This window comes from Ictalurus punctatus, chromosome 14 (genome assembly GCF_001660625.3).
Source record: "Ictalurus punctatus breed USDA103 chromosome 14, Coco_2.0, whole genome shotgun sequence".
Taxonomy (NCBI): domain Eukaryota; kingdom Metazoa; phylum Chordata; class Actinopteri; order Siluriformes; family Ictaluridae; genus Ictalurus; species Ictalurus punctatus.
Window position 1 is genome coordinate 7,216,730 of NC_030429.2, and position 13,356 is coordinate 7,230,085.

General features: G+C 43.8%; 1 protein-coding gene across 4 annotated transcripts in view; it reads right to left on the minus strand.

The window, feature by feature from the left end:
• Positions 1-13,356, minus strand: part of med12 (mediator complex subunit 12) — a 52,673-nt gene that overhangs the window by 12,910 nt on the left and 26,407 nt on the right. For all 4 annotated transcript variants that reach the window (XM_017484910.3, XM_047159982.2, XM_017484909.3 and 1 more), the window contains exons 24-35: positions 8,383-8,490; positions 7,899-8,012; positions 7,164-7,327; positions 6,758-6,937; positions 4,666-4,737; positions 3,956-4,116; positions 3,531-3,692; positions 1,436-1,547; positions 1,089-1,178; positions 910-1,019; positions 323-458; positions 9-158 (exon numbers count right to left, since the gene is read on the minus strand). In XM_017484910.3, the coding sequence (XP_017340399.1) occupies positions 9-158; positions 323-458; positions 910-1,019; positions 1,089-1,178; positions 1,436-1,547; positions 3,531-3,692; positions 3,956-4,116; positions 4,666-4,737; positions 6,758-6,937; positions 7,164-7,327; positions 7,899-8,012; positions 8,383-8,490 (1,559 nt within the window). The remainder of the gene's footprint in view (positions 1-8; positions 159-322; positions 459-909; positions 1,020-1,088; positions 1,179-1,435; positions 1,548-3,530; positions 3,693-3,955; positions 4,117-4,665; positions 4,738-6,757; positions 6,938-7,163; positions 7,328-7,898; positions 8,013-8,382; positions 8,491-13,356) is intronic.

Here is a 13,356-nt window from a genome sequence, read left to right on the forward strand (position 1 = left end):
ATGAGTACCTCTTTCTCAAACCCAGCGATTTTGTTCCCCTTGGTGTCTATAAGGGATCCCTGGGGTTCACAGGTAATGACGTCCCGGGTCTGCTTGGGTAGCGGCAGTAACTGTCGCACCTTCTCCAAACTCTCAGACTGACGATCCCCCAGCTCTTTCTGCACAGAAAACCAGTACACTCTCAAAACAACACCGTACATTGACCGTACATCTGAGAAATGAATCATTATTCGTCAGTAACGCTGAAAAAAAAGTTGCAGCCTTGTAGACTGATGACAGCTAGCCACACGAGCAAGTGAAGCATCGTTTCCCGCTCGCTCACCCTGAGTTTCTTCACCAGGTTCATGTAAGCCCTCTTGTTCTCCTCCATTCCACCCTGAGAAATGCTCGACATGTCGGCTGCCAGCGTTCCGTTAATCAGCACGCTCAGCATGTCCAGCACGGTGGTGAACAGCTCGCTTTCACACAGAGAGACACACAGACAAGTCACGCAAACGGCTTCCGCACAGACAGCAGATTTTCATTAGGTTGATGGCATTTTTATTTGATACTTATCCTAAATTTTGGGTACAATTTTATTGATATTTTGCTTCTACGAGATGATGGAATTTAAGGACCGGTCTGATTTGATGCAAAGATTTGTACATTAGCAGGAACGTAGCACAACATGGATGTGAAAGAAGCGGTCTGGTAATTTAAATGTAAATGTGTAAAGAAGAGGTGCAGATTTTGGCCAAAACCAGACTTTCAGGATTACTGCACAACTGTGACACCCTCCCGAAAAAAAAAAAAAAGGAAATACACTCATTCACATTTTGGATCTGTTCTTGACATCAAATTTAATTCGATGCAGATTAAAAAAAAATAAAAAGCTCAGCTTACAACTCTCATTAACAGTTTGTCACTCACTTGTTGGACTGCATGTCGACTGTTCCGCTGCTGATGATGTCGAGGAGAAGCACCGCCCACTCGGTGGTCTGCTGTGTGCTGCGCTGCACCGTGTCAAACATCCCGCCCACCTAAACCAAACGGAAAACGGTCAGCAAACCGAATCACCGGAGTGGCACGCGAGAGGAAAGTGCACTCACCAAGTTGAGCCGCAGCTTCAGAGCCTCGTGCATCATCTGCTTGGCCTTGCAGTCGTCCTGGTACTGATCCTCACGCCAGTTCGTGACGATCTATTAAAGGTTCGGCAGACACAGTGTTCAGGAACCACAGACGCAAACCATCGCTAGACAGAGATTTGACTGGAGCTGAGATCTGCTCCTCACATCGCTAATATACTGTATGTACGGTTAACATTTATTCACACATCAGACCACGCCCCATGCATTCTAGCCAAGACTCCAAAACAGGACGTAGCTCATAAGAACAGAATCGTGATCGGACGAATACGTGCGACATTTGAACCCGTTATCCCGAACAGCCGCTGTACCTGCTGCACTTGGCTGTAGAGGGAGGTAAGGAGTCCCTCTCTCTGCTCGTCCTGACCCTTCAGGCATGTCAGTACCAGAGACAGGAAAGGCTGCTGACTCAGCAGTGACATACTACAAAACAAATCGCACAACAACACAGTATAAATGAATAAGACACGGACCAGAAATGCGCACGATCTTTATGAGAAAAATGCATAAAGAGGAACCATGATATTTACATATGATCATATAGTAAGGAATAACAAACTAATTGAAATGACACAGAGTGACTTGACAATAAAATATCCGGATAAATTAATCAACAATATCATGGATAGAACATATTCGGACAACCTACCCCATTATTACTTACTGGACCAAATACATGATTCGATGTTTTGTAAATAGAGGTATCTTTATGCGGTACTGGTATAGATTTATAAGTTATCAAACAAAAAATAATTGCCCCCTTAAACTTAAAATCTGGTTGTGCTACCTTTAGCAGCAAGAACTCAACCAAATGCTTCTGATAACTGGAGATCAGTCTTTCACTTTCATCTAGGACTAGGATTTACTCCTATGCTTTGGATCGTTGTCTTGCTGCGTAATCCAGTTGCGCTTGAGTTTCAACTTACGGACTGAAGACCGGACGTTCTCCTTTAGGATTTTCTGGTAGAGAGCAGAATTCACGTTTCTCTCGATTATTGCAAGTCGCCCAGGTCATGAAGCAGCAGAGCATCCCCACATCATCACACTACCACCACCACCACCATGCTTGACTGTAGCTAGGATTGATCTTTTTGAGGAAATTTGGACCCCTGTCTTCCAAACAGTTCCACTTTCAACTCATCAATCCACAGAACATTCCCCCAAAAGGTTTGAGGAGCATCAAGGTGTGTTTTGGCAAAATTCACACGAGCCTTAATGTTCTTCTGCGTTAGCAGTGCTTTTCACCTCACCACTCTTCCATGGATGCCATTTTTGCCCAGTGTCTTTCTGACAGTGGAGTCATGAACAGTGACCTTTATTGATGCAAGAGAGGCCTGTAGGTCCTTTCATGTTGTCCTTAGCTCTTTTGTGACTTCCAGAATGAGTAGTCGCTGTGCTCTTGGAGGAATTTTGGAAGGTCGGCCACTTCCGAGAAGGTTCACTACTGTGCCCAGTTTTTCCATTTGGAGATAACGGCTCTCGCTGTGGTTCTTTAGAGTCCCAGAGCCTTTGAAATAGCTTTATAACCCTTCCCAGACTGATGTATTTCAATCACCTTCTTCCTCATCGTTTCTGGAATTTCTTTCAGCTTTGCCATAGTGTGTTACGGGGTAAGACCTTTTAACCAACTTCATGCTGTTGATAAAGTTCTATTAAAAGTGTTGATTTGATTGAACAGGGTTTGCAGTAATCAGGCCTGGTTGCGTCTCGTCCAGCTGAACCCCAGTATGAATGCACTTTCATAGATTTGAAGAATTAGTAATTACGGGGGCAAATACATTTTCACACAGGCCCGGTTGGTATTGGATAATTTATTTGCTTCAATAATTAACATCATCATTTAAGAACTGTATTTTGTGTTTACTTGTTTTAGGTTGCCTTTAGATTGTTTTCATTTCCGAAACCATTTAGTATGAGATATACACAAAAACAGAACAAATCAGGCAAATACTTTTTCACAGCACTGTATATATTTATCAATGCATGCAAGTATGTATGTATTTCTGTATGGATCAACTGTATGAATCCAACATTGGACCGGCAAGGCCAATTCTTTATTTACTTACTTTGCTATACACTGAAGACGCTTGGGTTCGACGGATCAGAACTTCACCTTTCATTTCCGAATATTTACATACGTATTAAATAACGCACAAGGTGCCGTGTTCCATGTGGTTTAACACGACGTAGATGTAAACATCAGGAAAAGAAAGCTGAAATTCAGAAATCCGTCTCATGTTCGTCTTTTGGTCTCAAACGAGAAACGTCTTCAAATGAACTGGCCTCGCTGCTCCGATACTTTCAGAGGGAACGCTATCATACGACGTCACGATTTGCCGTGTTGTTCGTTCCTTTTAAATGAAGAGACATGGTTCATTTTCGGTGGATTTCAAAAGATTTTTGTACCTCTTCTGTTTCTGACGATCTCTCTCCTTGCGGGAGGACGACCCTAGGTGCTGCCCCTTCTCCAGCTCCTCCCCGGCTGCTTTCAGGACGTGTCCCTGCACTGACGTGGGCAGTTTAGCGATCAGCGGGGCCACCAACCACACGCCCGAGCGCTCTGAAGAACTACACACAAACACATGCACAAAACACGTCGCTTCAGCGCCACACAGACTTCCATTAATGCACCGGAATGGAACCATGGCTGCTTGTTAGAACCGCCAGGCTCTATAAATGAAGACTGATTGAAACATTTTCCTTTTTCTTTTAAAAGTTCGCAAGAAGGTCGTAGTATATTTAAAAGGCTCTCCGTCAAGCGGAAACCCAGTAAGGCGAGAGAGGCCCTGAGAGGATGAGGTTTCTGCCGAGCCCCGATTGGGGTCACGCACCTGAGTACTGGTTTGAGCTTGCTGGTGTTGTTGCTATTGGAGACGGAGCTGCTGGAGGCGGCCGAGCCGTTCCAGGAAGGGTTACTGGAGTTCATCTCCGCAGACTTCTGGAAAACCTCGATGGTTGCCTTGGCGATGTTCTCCAGCAGGGAATAGAGCTCCTGTACACAGTGAAAACGTGCTGCGTCGATATCTAATCTATAACCCGGTGTCCGATAACACACCCTATCGTACTAAAAACAGCACTGAACAAATACTTCAGTATTATTTTAACTGCATCTACAGATGGGCGACAAATAAAAGGAAACCCCCCGCTAAAAAAAACAAACAAGACTCATAGACTTAATGAAGTTTTTTCTGTTAATCTGTATCTTATTTTGTGAGTCTGATCACTCCTGGACATGACAGAAACTTTTGGGAGATTGTGTTTTGCTTTAATTGAAATGAAATTCACCAAATGCGCTTTGAATGCCAAAAGAACTGAGCTTCGTGTTAGCGGTCTTTCATTTCCTTTTCAATAAGGGGAAATGTGCCGGAATAATTGCCTGTAATCAGACGCACGCGGCAGATGTGGTGTTAAAACCCGCCGTGTTAAAACAGCCGAAATATCCTTCCAATGAAAAACTACTAACGATCGTACGTCCGTTTCGACTGCACCCGTTTCTGTCGAGGCGTGTAACATTTCTTATGTTGTTGGAGACATGACTTACGTTATTAGAACTTTGCTTGATCATTAGCTGGAGCTCAAGAGAAGACTGTCTCATGGTCCACTGATCCAGGTTCTGCAAGAGAGAAAGTCAGACACAGCACGAAAGGACTGAGCGCAGGCAAAAAGCACGGAGGAGTGGAGGGGTAGAAACGAGGGTCGGTTTTAAGAAGCACTGCTTACACACAGCATAATGTACACTTGAATTTATACCACACGACCGACATAATTAATATTAAAAAAAATATTAAGGCTTGAGACTGCCATGCAGATCCAAATATCCAAACAGCGGCTGTTAAAAAGCAAACATACGGTACGTTTACATGGACGACGACGATCCGATATTAACCCGATTAAGACGATACTCTGATTAAGAAACTAGCATGTAAACAGATTATTGATCACCTTAATCTGATTAAAGTCATACTCGTAGTAAACACAAATGGAATTAAGACGTGTGGAGTATTCCTGTTTTAGTCGCATTATGGAAGTGCGTTACAGACACGTACACACCGTAATCACACTATTAACGCCGTGTGGGAGTTTTCACCGCATTCTACGACAGGACACGATCACACACGGCAGCGCTCAACCGTTTAACGGTAAACAAGAGAGCACGGCTGCGTCCCAAACCGCGTACTTACCTACTATATAGTAAGCGAGATGCATTTATATCAGCTACTATATAGTAGGTGAGTACGCGGTTTGGGACGCAGCCCACGGCTTCAAGCAGTCGTCGATTAGCACGTACAGCGTGACAAATAATTAACCGCACTTGAAGCTTTCGTAAAATTAAACACGAATCACCATAAACTGTATACGGTCCCATAACGAAAACCAACCGTATGTCGATACGTGAAATTCTGGAGGGAACGTCAGACGGCGCGACGCGGGGACGTAATGACGTGACGTTAATCGATCTATGTTCTATAACATGTAACACGGGAACGTGAAAGGAGTATTCTAAACGCGACTCATGTAAACACCTTAATCACAATATTGTCTTATTCAGAATAAGGTCAGTGATTAGATTACCGCTGTCCGACAGCTGAAATTGTAGAGCAGCTTCTTCAAAGCGGAAACGGATCCCCTCACCACCCCACTGAATATACGTCTGGACAGAGAGCACTCGGGTGGATTTACTTGGGTTTGTTCATGCGGGGGGTCACGTGAAGTTCACGAGTATGATGGATGGAACATGGCAGGGTACTTAGAGTATCAGCTACACTCACTGGGACACTGATACAAGTGTGAGTACACACACACACACACACACGCCAGACTGAAATAATCACATGAACACACTTAAGGTTCTTTTAAACTTGTAATGGATGAGTGTTGATTTTAACTTGCTATAAAAGTGACGCTCTGTAGTGTTCGGTCTATAATGAACCAATATGTCTAAAAAGGGGGGCATTTCCTGTAAATGCTGTTTGTAATACTTAAGACGTAATGTTTGTAGACCGGGGGTGGAGAACTGATGGACTGCGGTGTGGATGCAGTCCCAGGAAAGTATTTCAGCGAGTAGAACTGAAGCAATGCGTTTTTAAACATGAACCGTGGTGCGTCCTGTGGCGGATTCTCTGTTGCAGCTGATCAGATGAATTCCTCTAAACGCTTTGTTACAAAAACATTTTTTCTTCTTCAAGTGCTACAATGTAACCATAAACACTAATGGACGGACAAGAATATAACAGGCGAAAGGTCTGGAGACCGGAAACGCAAGCTTTGTGCCAAGTTTCGCATTTCGCCGCGTTCCAAAGTTCAAGTTTGGCGCGCTCGGACTCGGCGAATGAATCCGTATCATGTGAAGACGCGTGACCGAGAGAAGATCGACGGGTCACGGCCGCGACCGCTTCTGAAAAGGCGAGATTCAAAAGCGTCCCGTTTTATACGACGCGGCGTTAAACTGATACAAAGCCGGATCGCGGTGTCGCTGCGTGAGGTCACGATCGTGAGGTCACATCCGGTCGCCGCCCGTATTCACGGCGCTGTCTGGAGAAATCTCAAACGCTGAAAGTTTAGCGTGACCGCCGCCGAGTCGAGATTCTAAGAGTCTTATTCGACAGCCGTGAACGCGAGTGTGTGTTTCAGACCTGGAGGATGCGTTTGATGCGCTGTCTCTGAGGGTTTTCTCCTTCCTCGCTGTCCAGCTGTCTGTGCGGGTAACAGATGAGCTGCAGCAGCCTCTGTGCCTGGATGTTTACCAGCACCGGGTCCTGAAGAGCACTGCTGTCCTCCGAGAGAGATTTGAGACAGCGCTCTCCCACCCACTCCTGAAACGGAGACGGACAATGGATGGAGCGATGGAGAGACGCACGGTATTTCAACAACCCACGCTTGTTTTGTTAAAAAATAAATAAATAAATAAATAAAATAGCTAATCCTGTTACTCATTGAAGGCATTACAGCTACATGAACCCAAACTGGTTAAGTGAACAGCATTAAACTCCAAAAAAAAATTAAAAAAAAATAAAAGCAGACGCTCTCGTGGCTTCTCACCTGCTGGCAGATGCTTTTCAGCACGTACTTGGCGTAAACATCTAGGCTGGCCGTTTCTATGGAGATGTTGCGGCCTCCGGATTTTTTCGAGCCCATGTCATCCTCCCCGATGTCGTCTAAGCCGGCAGGGTGGGAGAAGCCCGAGCCTTTTAACTCGGCGTCTCCTACATACGCGGTCGACACGATGCACACAAACACACAGACCGTCGCGAACTTACGTTTAACAGACCGACACTTTTATTCCTCCGTGCGCATTCGCCTCGGAAACGATTCCTCGGCTCGGTAAACAAACCCGAGACACATCTGACCGCCTCGAATAACGTACGCCGTGATTAACGTTCATACACACCACCGGTCAAAAGTTTGTGGACACCGGGCTGGAACGTTTCTCCCGATCGTAAAAAACCTTTTGATCTGAAGGCGTGTGATTAAATGTGTGAAATCGGTGTCGTGGACAAAAATATAAACTGTGCCGACGTAAAAATATATTTTTTTAAATGGATGAAATAAAATATTCAGTTATTTTGGATTTTTTTTTTATCGACATAATTCCCATAGTTCCATTTGTGCTACTCCAGAAGTTTTGATGACTTTTATTATTATAAAATGTGGGGGAAAAAATAATAAATCAATATAAAGAATGGGCGTGTGTAAACTTTTGACTGGTAGTGTACATGTACGTAACTACAACAAAAGTAAAACTGGCATGGAATTTAAAACAAAACAAAACCTCACCGAGCATGAAGACAGCCTTTAGGACGGCAAACACCGCTCCCACTACGATGCTGTTCTGAGATGCAGCCAACAAATGCCGGTCACATGACGACCTGATGCCCACCGCCGCTTTATCTGAGGAAAACAGTGCGGCGATTTATTCAGAGATACGAATAAAACAAGTCCATCCGTCCATTTTCTGTACCACTTATCCTACACAGGGTCGCGAGGGAGTCTAACCCGGGGTACGAGGCGGGGGGGGGGGGGGGGGGGGGGGGCACCCTGGATGCGGTGCCAACCCATCGCAGGGCACACTCGCACACACTCAACGGACGATTCTGAAATGTCTATCAGCCTATCACGCATGTCTTTGGACTGGGGGAGGAAACTTAGCATTTTTGAAAAATCACTAATCCCAATAAATGTTCTGTCTGGTATATGATGCACTGAAAGCACCTGCAAATCTCGCATGCACACATGTGACAAAAGTGTGTGTGCGTGTTACCTGTCTTGCTGTCCTGTGGGCATGGATTTCTCTGAGGGGTCCTGAACAAATGCAGCAGAATCCTACAGGTCAGTCTAGCTCCTGGCTCGGAGTCCTGCTCACTACAGGCTGTAACACACACACACACACACACACACAATCAAGTTAAACCATGCTAAATACGTCGGCCATGCAAAATACGATCGTATTACACAACGTACCGCATTACAAGATCCCATCCTGTTTGTTTCCTTTTGTTCAGGAAACCTTCTACATGCTTGCTAACATCATAGTATGTACACTCACGGTCCACTTTATTAGGAACAACTAGAAACCTGCTCGTTAATGCTAATATCCAATTAAGCAGAAAGTACGCTACATTTTTTACACGTGCGCTGGGTAGTACACGTGACGCAAATTTCGTCATCAGTGGCGTACGCGCGTACTGTTCGCACGCCGCCCGATTTTTCTAACCGTGCGTACGTCGTACATGCACACGTCATTGTTTTGCAATACATAGTTGTTCCACAAGGTGGCAGCAGTGACCCAGGGCCGTCGATTCTCAAGGGAGTTGAAGAGAAAAAAAAACAGAATTAACAGAAGAGACAGAAACGAGTGCAGGTTAGAAAGTCACCGCATTTGTATAATTCTAGCCTTAAAGCGGATAAGGATTTGTATATGTGGCGAGAGATGGCCTGAACGTTGTTCTTCGTGTTGTTGTGATTCTTCTTCGTTGTCGTTCTTCACAAGAGAAGACCTGCTTTACTGCTCTGTACTGACTCTTGTAGGCCAAGAAGGGTAGGGTCAGTTATCGTAATGCGCATGTGTCGACCGCCGACAGTGTACGCGTATGTCAAATGGAGTATACTTTGAAAGGCTACGCGTACGACTGCACACACACACTCACGTACGCGTAAAAAAAAAAAAACAACCCAAAAAGTATACCAGCGGCTCTAGCCAATCATGTAGCGGAATACAGATGAAGACTGGACAAACATCAGCAATGTGGTCTTTTTATCAGTAAAATGTTCTGGTTGATCAAAAACTAATCCCCACCCACAAATATATCTATCTATCCATCTATTTATCCATCTATCTATGACAGATATTTCTCACCTCGCTCCCAACACCACGAGCTAAACATCAGCGTTCAGTCTTAACTGAAAACTGGAGAGTTTTGGCTGAATGCGCGTTGTGAACACGTCACATGACGCGGCTCAAATCTGTGGAAAACCTGCTGTAACTTAGAAAAAGACTCCTGAACCGAAGAGTTGATTCTGCGTTCATTTCTGCGATCGCAAAATCCTGGAGGGACTGACGCACACGAGAAAATTGTGAGACTCGCGCGCCTTTGAGACTGCGATCTTATCATTTAAACACAGGATGAATGTCTTCTAGCATCAGTGACTACATTATTGTACTACAGTACAACAGCTTTGGTTACACACCTCTATAGGAGACATGCCTGGGGCTGAGCAAACCACAGTGAAACCTGTATTGGGATATGAATCACCATGCCCGGAATGCGTCTCTCTCTCTCACACACACACACACACACACACACACACACACACACACAGCAGTCTGATCTGGCGTCTCCCTATGAGTCACTGCTTCATAGCTGTGTGAACGCAGTGTGTCCACACGGTGAGAGGTTTGCACCACGACACCGCCGATACACTCGCCGCCTCACTCTTACACAAGCTGCATGAATATAATGGACAGACGAAAAAAGGCACAGGTTCGAGAGGAACTCGCTTTGAAGTGTTTTTGTGGCGCACTAAAAAAAGAGACTTCAGCAGCACTGTGCGAAATAACTCTGAAATCTATGACTATATTTACTCAAAACAGCCAGAGAGATGTGAAATGTTTGTCTAACGTGTGAGCGGCTCCCTGGCTGCAGGACGGACAGCTCGAGACCAAATTCCCAGACGCGTACTCACGTACGGTGCGCTAATGCAAACGGCAAGATCTCTACGCACTGCGAGCGCGGTTATCCCGAGGCCCTGTGATGAGCTCCGGAGCGTCTGGGCTCTTAACTAGACGTACGACGTGATGGGGAAAATGTAATTCAAGTCATATGATCATTCAGCCACCGCACTGTTTCTATGGTAACCACTGTAAACATTAGCTTGTTTATTGATAATATGTTAATGATAACAGATTAGACGGGACAGGCTTATGTTAACAATCAAACCATTCTCTCCAAGCAATACGAGATCAATTTGATATCTGTTTATGTTTTAAATTATTATGTTCAATAATTTAGGGAGGAACATGAATGAAAATGAAGGAACGGCAGTTAGTTGTTTTTTAAATATAGGTTATGATGCTGTTGTGATGTGCACAAGTTACGCCTGGTTTTAGTTTGGTCGGGTTGAACTTTGGTTGATGTAATGACTTTAAAATTCCTCTAAAATTTGTTTATCTAAAAGTGCTGTGAAAAAGTATTTGCCCCATCAGGATTTCTTCTGTTTTTTTTTGTGTACATCTCATACTAAATACTTTTAGATCTCCGGACGAAATACAACATAAAACAAACTCAACCCGGGTAAACACACAATACTGTTATTTGATTTTATCCGACACTTATCACCCATGTGGAAAACTAACTGCCCCCTTAAACTTAACTGCAACCAAATGCTTCTGATAACTGGAGATCAGTCTTTCGCTTACTTCTAGGACTAGGACTTACTCCTACGCTGTGGATCATTGTCTCGCTGAACCCTGTTATGAATGCAGTTTCATAGATTTGGGGAATTTGTAACTACGGGGGCAAATACATTTTCACACAGGCCCAGTTGGTATAAGATAACTGTCTTTATTTTTGCTTCAATAAATAACATTACCATTTAAAAACTGTATTTTGTGTTTACTCGGGTTGTCTTTGTTTGAATTTATTTCTGAAACAATTTAGTACGAGATATACACAAAAACAGAAGAAATCAGGACGGGGGTGAATACTTTTTCACAGCACTGTATAATCTGCACCTCTTATGGATTTTCAGATTTTACCTTTCATATAGTGTTATAGAGCTGTTTGTGAAAGTAAAAATCTGCAAAGTTTAAACAAATCAAAGTTATTGACTCCTAAATGAAGGAACCGATTCTGAGCAGCTGAAACGATTCGTTAGTGATTCCAGACTTTACTTCCTGTATTAACCTACGTAGGTTTGTAACAAAAAGCCCCGCCTCTGGTCTTCACTGGCTGCTCGCTGACAGCGGTAGACCAATCACAACAGACTGGGATGTCTGACCAATCGGAGCAGAGTATGCTCTCTGAAAGGAGGAGTTTAGAATGAATCCTTTAGAACGAATCATTTAACGAGTCGTTTGTGACACTGGTGGGGGAGGTAAAGCTGCAGTTTAAATTATGAGCACATTAAAGTGTTTCTTGACCTTGGATGCATGTAAATCATTTGTATGAGAGCTTTAAAACCATCATAGGTGCTCTTTAAGACCTGTTGCTGCTGATTATTCTCTAAACTGAAGGTATATTCTAGAAACACCTGAGACCAGGTGTAATTTTTCCTCAGTTTCAGTTTTCGCTTTCGGTCTGCGACCTACGTGCGAGTAGCGTCTTAATTCATTTGTTCCGGGGGTTGGTTTGAACACTTAGCCAGGGTCTTGCTCCACCTCAGCCTTTATACATTACAGCTGCACATGTGGAAATGATTGCTGCTTGGCACTGATCCACCAGTTTTATACAACATAACTGCACGAGTCATATCTGCTTTTGAATCGATAAAAACAGAGAGACTTTTTTGTAGCGTTTATTTTGTAGTCTACAAGTAACAACCTAATAGCACTCTCTTAACCCTTGGCATACATTTCATCCGCCGGCTGAGAAAGCTTCGTTTCTCAAACGTCACCGTTTCGTCCGATTCTAATTTCCCCTGAGAATACGCTCGGCTTTAAAAACTGACTCGTATTAAATGCGACTGAATTAGTATGCCTGACATGTAAGAACCCAACATCATACTACAGATGAAATAAACACAGAACAAATTTTCGTTCAACTTGGTCACAAGCTAATTAAAAAATAATAATAATAATAATAATAATAATAATAATAACGTGCAGTATATAATACGGAAGCCCTAAGCGGCCATGCGTTATTCTTTTTTTCCTGTTGTTTTCTCGTGATCTCGACTTCATTTTCCTGTGTACTGGACATCCATCGTCTGAAGTCAGTGGGGGGTTTTTGAATGGGTTTTTTGTTTAAATGGCTGAAATAAGGTCTGTGGTTAACACAAGCTCAATACATGTTCACGGTTTATACTACGACATGAAATACATCAGTACCACCCCACTCAGGATTTTTTTAAAGAGCTTTTACGTGTCTTGAAAAAGACTGTTCCTAACAATGGCTAAACGGTACTACAGAGGTTGTCGGGGACATTAAACGTCATCACGCCGAACAGGAAAACTCGTCTACTGCAGCGTTCGTGTGTTTAAACGTTCCAACGTGTAGATTTATCAGTTTATAGTATCTTCCATTTGTATTGTCTTTTTTTAAAATAAAGATTGAAAGAGTTGTCGGAAGCGTAGCGGTGGTGATGCTGTAGTCATGTGACCGTGGCGTAGTTCGTTTATAGCCTAACGTTAGCGCTTTTTACTTCTGGAGATTGTATCCAGGCTTCAAAATCTTTTCTTAATGAACGAAACGTGTAAGAATCGTAAACTTTTGTCGGTCACAGAGTTTATTTTCCGCAATAATGTAAAAGCCAAAGGAAAAATCCTATTGGCTTTTTGTCGAGGGAATCAGGGTGATGCGAACGTCCGTGCTGGCCTTCGACAATACCTCATCCCTGCAGGATCGACCATTTCCACATTAGTGTCCCACACTTGAGAAGGGGGGACACATCCCTCTCTCTTAATGCGGAGATAAAAGTCCGTCTCTACAGCGGGGAATTATTACGTTTATGATGGCGAAGATGCCAACGTGCGTGTAACACCAGTCCCATTCGCAAAGCGCCAGATTTACTCGCAATA